The sequence below is a fragment of the Oncorhynchus kisutch genome, linkage group LG18, assembly GCF_002021735.2.
Source record: "Oncorhynchus kisutch isolate 150728-3 linkage group LG18, Okis_V2, whole genome shotgun sequence".
Lineage (NCBI taxonomy): Eukaryota > Metazoa > Chordata > Actinopteri > Salmoniformes > Salmonidae > Oncorhynchus > Oncorhynchus kisutch.
In genome coordinates this window covers 65529780-65540998 of record NC_034191.2, presented here as the reverse complement: position 1 = coordinate 65540998, position 11219 = coordinate 65529780, and the positions used below count along the sequence as shown (strand labels likewise).

The following is an 11219-nucleotide window of genomic DNA, read 5'->3' as shown; positions in this document are numbered from 1 at the left end:
ATTTTGCGCAATGACACTAGGTGTGATGGAGGCATTCGCCCTGTCCACTACTGCCGCTCTGCAGTGAGGTATACTGGGGGGCAAGGCCTGCAGGTAACTGGGACTTGGTTGCGCTCTCTTGCTCAGACGTTGCATGCATCAACCAATGGTTGTGTGCCAGGTCATGGACTCTGGCATCAACTGACAGATTGTTATATATGTGGTTAGCTGATACTTAAAATACCTATTCAAGCGCTGTAAGATCTGGCAGGTGTCAGAAACCCCTGGGCAGAGGAATGCACCCCTTATTTGACCGGAGAGGTGCCAGCGGGAGCACACTGTATGTCCCAATAATTTCTCATTTACCCTGAAGTGTAGGCCTAACCTCGTTCACTAACCTACTTTCCACAAATCTAAAAGCATTGGAATGGTGGAGGCGTGGGCAAGTAGCAGTTTCCACCATATTTCCTATACCAGTAATTTCCTTTCAAATCAGTGAACAAGTGCACACATTGTGAGGAATGACATACTTCGGACATAGACCCTAGGTAGCGAGTCCATTAGGCTATTACAGCGCTTTCTGTAATAGACGGGACTGGAAAGTGAAAGCTATTGGAGTCAGTGACGGAAGTTAAGTATATTGTCATGCTGGCCAAGCAGGGAGATTGATAGATAAACAAGCCCGGCTAGTTATTATAGGCTTATTATAGCTAGAAAATAAAGGGATTTATTTCAGTAAGAAACACTACAACGCATGAACATTTTACTGCTGTATGGAAAACGCAACAACGCAGCCAGAGTGGTGGGAGTGGCACCTTTTTTTGTGAATATGAACCAAGAATGGTAGCCTACATACAAATGGTAGGTAACATAATAGGCTACTGTATAGTCTAGCCGAAGTTCAGTTGACTCACAGAATTATAAATACCATAACTCACTGGGAACTGACTTCAATTCAACGAAGTAAAACACATATTTCAGATATGGAAATATCTGAAAGTTAACCTACCACCATCAATTTGTTTTCAGTTTGGACAATGGTTTGATATTCGGAGTTTGCTTGTCAATGTCCTTGGATGGTTAGTGATTTGCCTCGAATCTGATGATAATAGAGTAAGGTACAGCCTTTGTTTTGTCCGTTCCGTTTTCAAAAAGTGACTTTAGATTGGGGCATATTATGCACACGCAGGTAAGGGACCGTCTTAAAAGTTCAATTAGCAGAACCTGGTGTTAACAGAAAATACTTTTTTTGCCGCAGTTAAATAATATTGAGATCTCAAGCCACCTTTGTTTTTTCCACACAACAATTACATTTTTAAATTGTATGTTTATTTTTCATGAATTGCAAAAATGAGAGTTCCAAAAATATAAATAGAACTATGATTGTTCTCTCGAACGCAACCTACGCAGCCTACTTGCATAACCTCCCGAGCTAAAATCACTTGTAGCAAAATCCCTTTCATAAGAGGTAAAGGAATCACTGAATCTTTAAAAGTGGTTAACACCGCACGCCTGTAGATCTGTAGCTCAAATAGGAAGGTATTAAAAAAGTTAGAACTTTCTATCACAAGAAATATGCCTATAAATCAGGGAAGAGGTGAACTGTAAATATCATTAATGTAACATGGATGAGGGGAGTCAGTCACGTCACATTGTGGTTTTCCATTTCACCTGAATAGGATGCTTTTGAAAAGTATCCCTGTAAATGGGTCAAATATAGCACTAGAGTTAACTAATAAAAATGTTGGGCCCTTCAGCAACTGAGGGCCCAATGCAGTGTGTGCAGGGCCATTACCAGGGTTGGAGTTTTAGTGAGGTCAGGAAAGTTGAAGCATTTCTATACAAAAAAAAACTGCTGTAGGTTCATCCCCCTCAGTGGAACTACAAACACACAGCCTATTAGCTATACAATTATAATGATATACACCTGAAAGGACGGCAATATAATACATTATTAACTCTGACATGTAGCATCAGCGACGAAACTAAGACGTATGACATTTTTAAACTGTATTGTTTGTAATGTTGATAGCATGTTAATGTTGCCCTATAGGGAAGATAGGCCGTGTGGGATGTTCATATTGAAACATATCTTATTTAAGTTCCTAACTATTGCAGAAGCGTTAAAGGGCTCTGTCTAGTATTACTTAGCCAGCTAGAAAGATCAAGTAAGATGCCATGAGAATGCTACCTGCCCAAATGCATAGTGTCAACTAAAGTTTGGTGAAGGAGGAATAATGGTCTGGGGCTGTGTTTCATGGTTCAGACTAGGCCCCTTAGTTCCAGTGAAGGGTAATCTTAACGTTACAGCATACAATGACATTGTAGACGATTCTGTGCTTCCAACTTTGTGGCAACATGTTGGGGAAGGTCCTTTCATCTTTCAGCATGACAATGCCCTGGTGCTCAAAGCGAGGTCTGTACAGAAATGGTTTGTTGAGATCACTGTGGAAGAACTTGACTGGCCTGCACAGAGCCCTGACCTCAACCCCTTCGAACACCTTTGGGATGAATTGGAACACTGACTGCGAGCCAGGCCTAATCGCCCAACATCAGTGCCCGACTTATCTAATGCTCTTGTGTCTGAATGGTCCTCACAGCAATGTTCCAACATCTATTGGAAAGTCTTCCCAGAAGAGAGGAGGCTGTTATAGCAGAAAAGGGGGGACCAACTCCTTATTAATGCCCATGATTTTGGAATGAGACGTTCGACGAGCAGGTGCCCACATACTTTCGGTCAGTTGGTGTGTGTGTGTGTGTGTGTTGCTGCTAACTGAATTGTATGCATTAGTCAGAGTTTAATATTAGAAATTACGGGGGTGTAAATTGGAGCCATCAATCAAAGCAGACATTTATATGTACAGGACTTCTGAGGGCAATGTTGGCAAGCAAAATACACTTCTCAAAATCAAGACACCAGGCTGATTGGATATTGAAATGGACTCTGGAAATTACCGATTTATTTCTTTAAAACTTAATCTAATTTTAATGACATCATGGTGTGACACACACACATCTACAGAATGGAGCGGACTTGAGTCGGTCATGATCATGTGATGAGGTAGCCCCGCCTGCGAACTTCAAAACAAGTGTCTGCCTTCATCCTAAAAGGGAATTACCTATTGGTCTAACAGTCTAGGATGTTGGTTGCTCCTGTAGGAGATCTAGGTTCATATCCTGTGTTACACGTACAATGTATTCTGAAAATATTCAGACCCATTGACTTTTTCCACATTTTGTTACGTTAGTTTTATTCTAAAATTGACAATAGTTTTTTCCCCTCGTCAATCTACACACAATACCCCATGATGACAAAGCAAAAACAGGTTTGTAGACATTTTTGCAAATGTATGAAATAAACTGAAATATCACATTTACAGTACTCAGACCCTTTACTCAGTACTTTTCTGAAGCACCTCTGTCAAGTTGGATGGGGAGCGTCGCTGCACAGCTATTTTCAGGTCTCTCCAAAGATGTTCTTATCGGGTTCAAGTCCAGGCTCTGGCTGGGCCACTCAAGGACATTCAGAGACTTGTCCCGAAGCCACTCCTGCATAGTCTTGGCTGTGTGCTTGGGGTTGTTGTCCTTTTGGAAGGTGAACCGTCGCCCCAGTCTGAGGTCCTGAGCACTCTGGAGCCGGTTTTCATCAAGGATTTCTCTACTTTGCCCCGTTCATCTTTCCCTCGATCCTGACTAGTCTCCCAGTCCCTGCAGCTGAAAAACATCCCCACAGCATGATGCTACCACCACCATGCTTCATCATAGGGATGGTGCCAGGTTTCCTCCAGACGTGAAAGAATTTGAAAGAATTAATACATCTTCTAAAATTTCAAAAACTTTTTTAACTTTGTCATTATGGAGTATTGTGTGTAGAGTGATTGGAATATGTTTCCATTTAATCCATTTTAGAATAAGGTTGTAACATAATAAGATGTGGAAAAAGTCCAGGGGTATGAATACTTTCCGAATTCACTGTATATTCACATGTTTTAAATATAAAACCTAATTCAATTGCTTCATGTAAATTATTTCAATTTCTGTGATATTTTTACAAGCAAGGACTTGATAAGCTACTGAAACATTTTAGCAGTCTTTGAAACCATTATTGGTTTAATGGCCATCAGAATGAGTAAGAAAATCGGATTTAATGAACAGAATCGCATGAATCAATTAATAATGTGCAATTTCACAGTTGAAGGACATAACTGCCTCTGAAGCCACGCTGGCAAATATATTAAGTCAATATAAGCAGCTGTGTGTGTGTGTGTGTGTGTGTGTGTGTGTGTGTGTGTGTGTGTGTGTGTGTGTGTGTGTGTGTGTGTGTGTGTGTGTGTGTGTGTGTGTGTGTGTGTGTGTGTGTGTGTGTGTGTGTGTGTGTTTGCACGTTTGGCTCTCATCTGTCTGTATGCCTCACATGGTTCCAAACCAAAAATGTAATTATTAGAACGATGGCTCATGTAATCAGAAGAGGCAAATATTTCTGAATACCCACAGCTGGTGGGATCATTTTTATAAACATTTGTCTTTGAAATTTGATAGTGTAATACTCTCTTACGGACCAAATGAGCCAAGTGAAGGAGACAGAAAATTAAGCTTTAGCGAGTCTGTAGTCTTTCTTATGAAGTTTATTTATTTGCCATTCCTCCCCTCTCTCGGTGTCTGATCCTCTTGAATACACTAGCTGTGTGTTGACCATGGCTGTGTGCCAGGGCAGAATAGAATGTTCTCTCCATCCAGTCCTTGGTTACAATAGCTTCTCCGGAATAATTGCCTCTCGGAATCCATCACCTTCCCGTTAGAAAACAAAAGTTTGGAACTGTGGAGTTTTTATGCAACATTTCTATTTTATCCTCATGTATCATTATGAAGTGACATGATGACCCTAAACTCCAATGAAAATGGTTTGCCATCCACTTTCTCCTCTCCATTCCCTCGGTGACTCGTGTCAGTTTCCCCAAGGTTGGAACATCTTATTGCAGGTCTGAAGTTGTTTTTCTGAGATCATCAGTGTGACAGGGACACACTGTTTAAAATCAGCTGTGTGGGTGTATGTGGGCTCTCTTCTCTGTCCAAGATCATTTTACCTTTTTGAGGGTGTGTTTGTGCATGCAGTGGCACACTGTCAGTGGTGGAAAAAGTACCCAATTGTCATACTTGAGTAAAAGTAAAGATGTCTCATTAGAAAATTACTCAAGGAGGTTGAGTGGTACAGTGTTGCGGTGTCACTACAGCCTGGGGTTTGATCCCAGGCTGTGTGATTACCGGCTGTGGCTGGGAGTCCCATAAGGAGGCGCACAATTGGCCCAGCGTCATCCGGGTTAGGGGAGGGTTGCAGGGGGGGGCTTTACTTGGCTCATCATGCTCTAGCGACTCCTTGTGGCGGACCGGGCGCCTCCAGGATGACTTCAGTCATCAGTTGAACGTGTAACCTCCGACACATTGGTGCAGCTAGCTTCCCGGTTAATCGAGCAGGTGTTAAGAAGCACCACTTGGCGGGTCATGTTTCGGAGGATGCATGACTCCCGTTGGGGAGTTGCAGTGATGAGACAAGATTATAATCATGAAATTGGGGAGTAAGAAAAATATATATATATACGAAAAGTGGGTAAGAAATTATATATATATATATATATATACAATACAAAAGTTTGGACACACTTACTCATTCCATTTTTTTCCCCTTCATTTTACCATTTTCTACATTGTAGGATAATAGTGAATACATCAAAACTATGAAATAACACATGGAATTAAACAAATTAAACAAATTAAAATATATATTATATTTGAGATTCTTCAAAGTAGCCACTTGATGACAGCTTTGCACACTTGGCATTCTCTTGGCATTCTCTCAACCAGATTCATGATGTAGTCACCTGGAATGCTTTTCCAACAGTCTTGAAGTTATTTATACATATGCTGAGCACTTGCCGGCTGCATTTCCTTCATTCTATGGTCCAACTCATCCCAAACCATCTCAATTGGGTTGAGATCGGGTGATTGTGGAGGACAGGTCATCTGATGCAGCACTCCATCACTCTCATTCTTGGTCAAATAGCCCTTACACAGCCTGGAGGTGTGTTTTGGGTCGTTGTCTTGTTGAAAAACAAATAACAGTTCCACTAAGTGCAAACCAGATGGGGTGGTGTATTGCTGCAGAATGCTGTGGTAGCCATGCTGGTTAAGTGTGCCTAAATCACCAACAGTGTCACCAGCAAAGCACCCCCACACATCACACCTCCTCCTCCATGCTTCACGACGGGAACCACACATGCGGAGATCATCCGTTCACCTACTCAGCATCTCACAAAGACATGCCGGTTCGACCCAAAAATCTCAAATTTTCGGACCACAGGACAGATTTCCACTGATTTCTTGTGTTTCTTGGCCAAAGCAAGTCTCTTCTTATTCTTGGATTCCTTTAGTAGTGGTCTCTTTGCAGTAATTCAACCATGAAGGCCTGATTCATGCAGTCTCCTCTGAACAGTTGATGTTGATATGTATCTGTTACTTGAACTCTGAAGCATTTATTTGGGCTGTAAGCTGAGGTGCAGTTAATTGCCAATTTCTGAGACTGGTAACTCTAAAGAACGTATCCTCTACAGTAGAGGTAACCCTGGGTCTTCCAATCCTGTGACGGACCTCTTGAGAGCCAGTTTCTTCATAGCGCTTGATGGTTTTTGTGACTGCACTTGAGGAAACTTTCAAAGTTCTTGAAATGTTCAGGATTGACTGACCTTCATGTCTTAAAGTAATGATGGACTGTCGTTTCTCTTTGCTTATTTGAGCTGTTCTTGCCATAATATAGACTTGGTCTTTTACCAAATAGGGCTATCTTCTGTATACCACCCCTACCTTGTCACAACACAACTGATTGGCTCAAATGGATTAAGAAGGAAAGAAATTCCATAAATTTACTTTTAACAAGGCACACCTGTTAATTGAAATGCATTCCAGGTGACCTCCTCATGAAGCTGGTTGAGAGAATGCCAAGAGTGTGCAAAGCTGTCATCAAGGTGTGGTATGTGGTATTATTCCATATGTGTTATTTCATAGTTTTGATGTCTTCACTATTGTAGAATATTAGTGGAAAAAAGTAAAAATAAACAAATCATGGAATGAGTAGGTGTGTCCAAACATTTGACTGGTACTGTATATAAAATGTTTTTTTTTTTAGAAGGATTCAGGAGCCCGTGCTCAGTGAGTGTAGACAGCCTGCTGCCACTCTGCCAATCGTCAGATGGGCCCCCTACCTCCTCTCCTCCCCCATGTGGGTAACTGGGGGGCCCTGCTTTGTTTGGGTAACTGATAAATAATAAATTAAACTGCATAATAAATAAATGTAACTGGCCAATTGTGTGAGTCAGTGCCTGGGCTCAAACCCATAGGGGCCCAATAGTTTATTACAATTTTTTTTTAAATCTAACCACATGAGCCAACTCCAATGTTCAAAATACACCAGAGAGAATAATATATATATATATATATATATTTTTTTTTTTAAACTAAGCCCAAGGCCTATGATTTCTTAATCCGGTCCTGAACACGGTATAATCGGTCTGTAGTTTCGCTGTGGACTACTGCCAGACCAGAGGTCTGAAATGTCTCGCAATGGCACTCACCTGGATCGGTAAAGTATGAGTAGATCAAGATAAATCTAAATAATATTTAGCATGAGCCATGTGTCTAACTACTGTGGATAATGCTAAGACTGTTGTATACTTACACCTCTCTCTTTCCCTCTCTCTGTCTGTCTTTCTCTCTCACACACACAGAATATTCTTGGCATCTCTGTCTTTTCTCTCATGCTGCTACCTCTGGTGTTGTCTTGTGGCAGCAACAGGACTATGAGAGAGATCGCTGAGGACTACGAGACTGTCATCTACCCGCTTCTTCAGAACCTTGTAAGTACCATGACGGACGAGGGGTTTTCCTGTTGCCATGGAGATCTGAAAATTGACTTTAAAATGGAGCTCTCTGCTTTCACTCATAGGAGAACAACATCACGGAATCATTAAAAGTGGTTAATAAAACCTGCACGGAGAAGGAAATCGCTGAATGTGAGAAGGATAAAGTGAGTATTTACAATATTATGAACAAACTTCTTTCCAGTGGTGTAAAGTACTTAAGTAAAAATACTTTAAAGCACTACTTAAGTAGTTTTCTGGAGTACCTGTACTTTACTATTTCTATTTTGGACCACTTCTACTTTACTATATTCTTTAAGAAAATATTGTAATTTTTACTCCATACATTTTCCTTGACACCCAAAAGTACTAGACACATTTTGAATGCTTAGCAGGACATGAGAATTGTCCAATTCACGCAATAATCAACAGAACATTCCTGGTCATCCCTACTGCCTCTGATCTGGTGGACTTACTAAATACGCATGCATCCTTTGTAAATTATATCTGAATGTTGGCGTGTGCCCCTGGCTATCCATAAATTTAAAAAACAAGAATGTAATGATGTACACTGAGAGTCGGGGAAGCAAGTTCAGGGAGTGCTTCAATAAATAAATTAAACAAACACGTAACACAAACAACAGACCCAGGAACAGAAACATTGACAACTGGGGAAGAAGCCAAAGGGAGTGACTTATAAAGGTCAGGTAATCAAGGAGATTATGGAGTCCAGGTGAGAGTCATTATGCGCAGATGCGAGTAACGATGGTGACAGGTGTGCGACATAATGAGCAGCCTGGTGACCTAGAGGCCGGAGAGGGAGCACACATGACAAAGAAATTGGTGCGTGTGGTTTGCTTAATATAAGGAATTTTGAAATTATTTATACTTTTGGTGCTTAAGTATATTTTAGCAATTAAATTTACTTCTGATATTTAAGTATGTTTTAAACCAAATACTTGTAGACTTTTACTGGGTGACTTTCACTGGAGTCATTTTCTATTAAAGTATCTTAATTTTTCCACCACTGCTTCCTTCCATCTTTTCATCCCTCGCTCCTTTTCTCATCTCTCACCTGTCCAAAGATCAACCCCAGGCCAATGGTCCTGCTATTTTAGATTAGGAACTGCATCACCAGAGTAGACAACCAACACAGAACGTTGACTTGAATGGGAATGTCCACTGTAGTCCATCTAATTCTCCAGATGACTCTGATCATTGTTTTGTAGGAGAGACAGTTCATCCACAACATGCTGTGTAGCCATACCAGACTCATCAGGCTCTATAAGCTAGAGAGGCTCAAGAGAGACATCCTGTGCTCACTGGGCCGCCACTGTCCTAGAAAACAGGTGAGATCCATTCATTAGTAGTTAGCCAACTGCACTACATGTACAGTACGTCTTTCTTACAAATGTTGAGATACTCTTTTTATATCTAATCGCTGTATTATTACTGCCCATAGATATTGATTGACCATATTATTATTGAGTTGTCAATGTTCCCTTTTCTCAACATCCAGAGGAGTTCACAAGGACAGAGCGCTCACCATCAGAATAGAAAGAAGTCAGGAGGAGAAAGGGAGGAGGAAAACAAGAAAAACGAGGAGAACAGAGGGACCACGGAGGAAGGAGGGGAGAGGGTGGACAGTGGGAAACAGCAGAGACGAGATAAAGGGGAGGGAAGGAGGAGCACAGAGGCGATGGAGCGGAGGAGGAGACGGTGTGGACAGAAGGTGTTTGTGGACAGCTTGAACGGGTGCTACATGTCCCTGGCTGAAAGATATGGAGGCCTGACATGAGAGGAGAGACGTGGCCCGGAGCTAACCGCACCAAGAACCAACAAACTTACTGTAAAGTGTATAGTTACTGTAAAGAAAACAATGATACCATACGTCCTGTAAAGTAGTATCGTCTTGCCAGACACTTACTTAGAATGAAAGTGTCTGCTAAATATTCATCCTATTATAATAGACAAAGGCGAAAATCTCTGTGGTACCTAACAAAGTGTGAGGTGTTCTGTTGCGATGATGAAACTAGTGTTGTAATGATAAGTCTGTGGCACAGTGCAATTATGCTAAAGCAAACAAACAAAGATGATTGATTGCTTGTGTACAAATGAAGTGCACTTTTGAGTAGAGAGACTTGTAGCTCATGATGTCCCTCTTTCTGCTGCAGTGAGTGGTATTGTGCAGTGAGCCTGGCCTCAGGTGTGTGACAGCGTTGCTTTATTATTATAGAATGGCAGTTTGAAAGCCTATTACGCCAAGGATGTTTGCTTTCAAGTCGGTGTCTTTAACTGAAATCCACATAGGGCTACTAAAAACCTTCCCCAAAAGCTTCCTGTGAAATTCAACCAACGCCTTTCGCACAAGCCCTTATTTGATGAATGAAACTCATCTTGACCTGATTTCAAGCTTTGTAGTTCTCCAAGCATAAGGCACCATGATATCCAATGTTGTCTTATTGTAACTGTAGCGTTGGTTTTAGTACTATTTATTTATATTCTGAAATCATATTGACTCCAGTGTTAACTGTACCCCTGTAATCCTTTTATTGTGTAGCACTTAAATTATCCCCTGCATGTGTCAGAGCAAAATAAGAAGTTTTGATGTTGATGTGATCCTTAGGCCACTATAACTCTACATTAATAGAGTTTAAACTGCCATTGTGGTTTTGCCTGGGTGCCAGTCTGTTTCTGCTGTTGCCATATAACACTTTCAAAGCCTGGGGAAGAAGGAGAATCTGTGCATTAATGACTCTGATCCTTATAATGTGACAAAGTGGTAGTTGTACATGCTAGCATGATTAATTATGCATTTATATTGTAACATTTTATTTTGTTTAGTGTTTTGTTGCTCAAGTATTTGATGAATAGTGTCTTATGTTGCATTCATAACCAAGTGGGAAGGTGGTAATTACCTGTTGTGAAGTCGTATTGAGTTGGATGCATTCACATGCTTTGAACTTGTTGAGAAAGCTGCGTCAAACCAGAAACTGAAAGTATAGCTATCATGCTTAAACGAATGATAGTCTTCAAAAACAATACGAATAGATTGCTTTTCATAAATAATGTTTCTTGTTGCATTTAACTGTTGAAAATGCCGTTAGAGGTCATTTCCTTAATAGGTGAATTCAGCATGTGGGAGAAGTGGTAGCTCAGGGATCATAGACGAGTTTCCCACTAGTAATTGCGAGTTGGAAGGGCATTCCAGGGGATTTTTCCCAGTCGTATAGTCCTATGTACAAATTTATGAGGTCTTATATAAAGAGCTTCAAAATAAAAAACAAAACAACCAATACAAATGAGTAGCTTAGCTATAGTAAAGGTCAACTA

General features: G+C 40.9%; 1 protein-coding gene across 1 annotated transcript; it reads left to right on the top strand.

Annotated features, from left to right (window-relative positions):
* Positions 1 to 566: 566 nt before the first annotated feature.
* Positions 567 to 10713, top strand: LOC109909556 (uncharacterized). Its single transcript, XM_020508573.2, has 5 exons — positions 567 to 840; positions 7755 to 7883; positions 7973 to 8053; positions 9116 to 9235; positions 9406 to 10713. Exons 1-5 carry the CDS (start codon positions 820 to 822, stop codon positions 9682 to 9684), a joined length of 630 nt encoding a protein of 209 aa, XP_020364162.1. The 5' UTR covers positions 567 to 819; the 3' UTR covers positions 9685 to 10713.
* Positions 10714 to 11219: the final 506 nt, after the last annotated feature.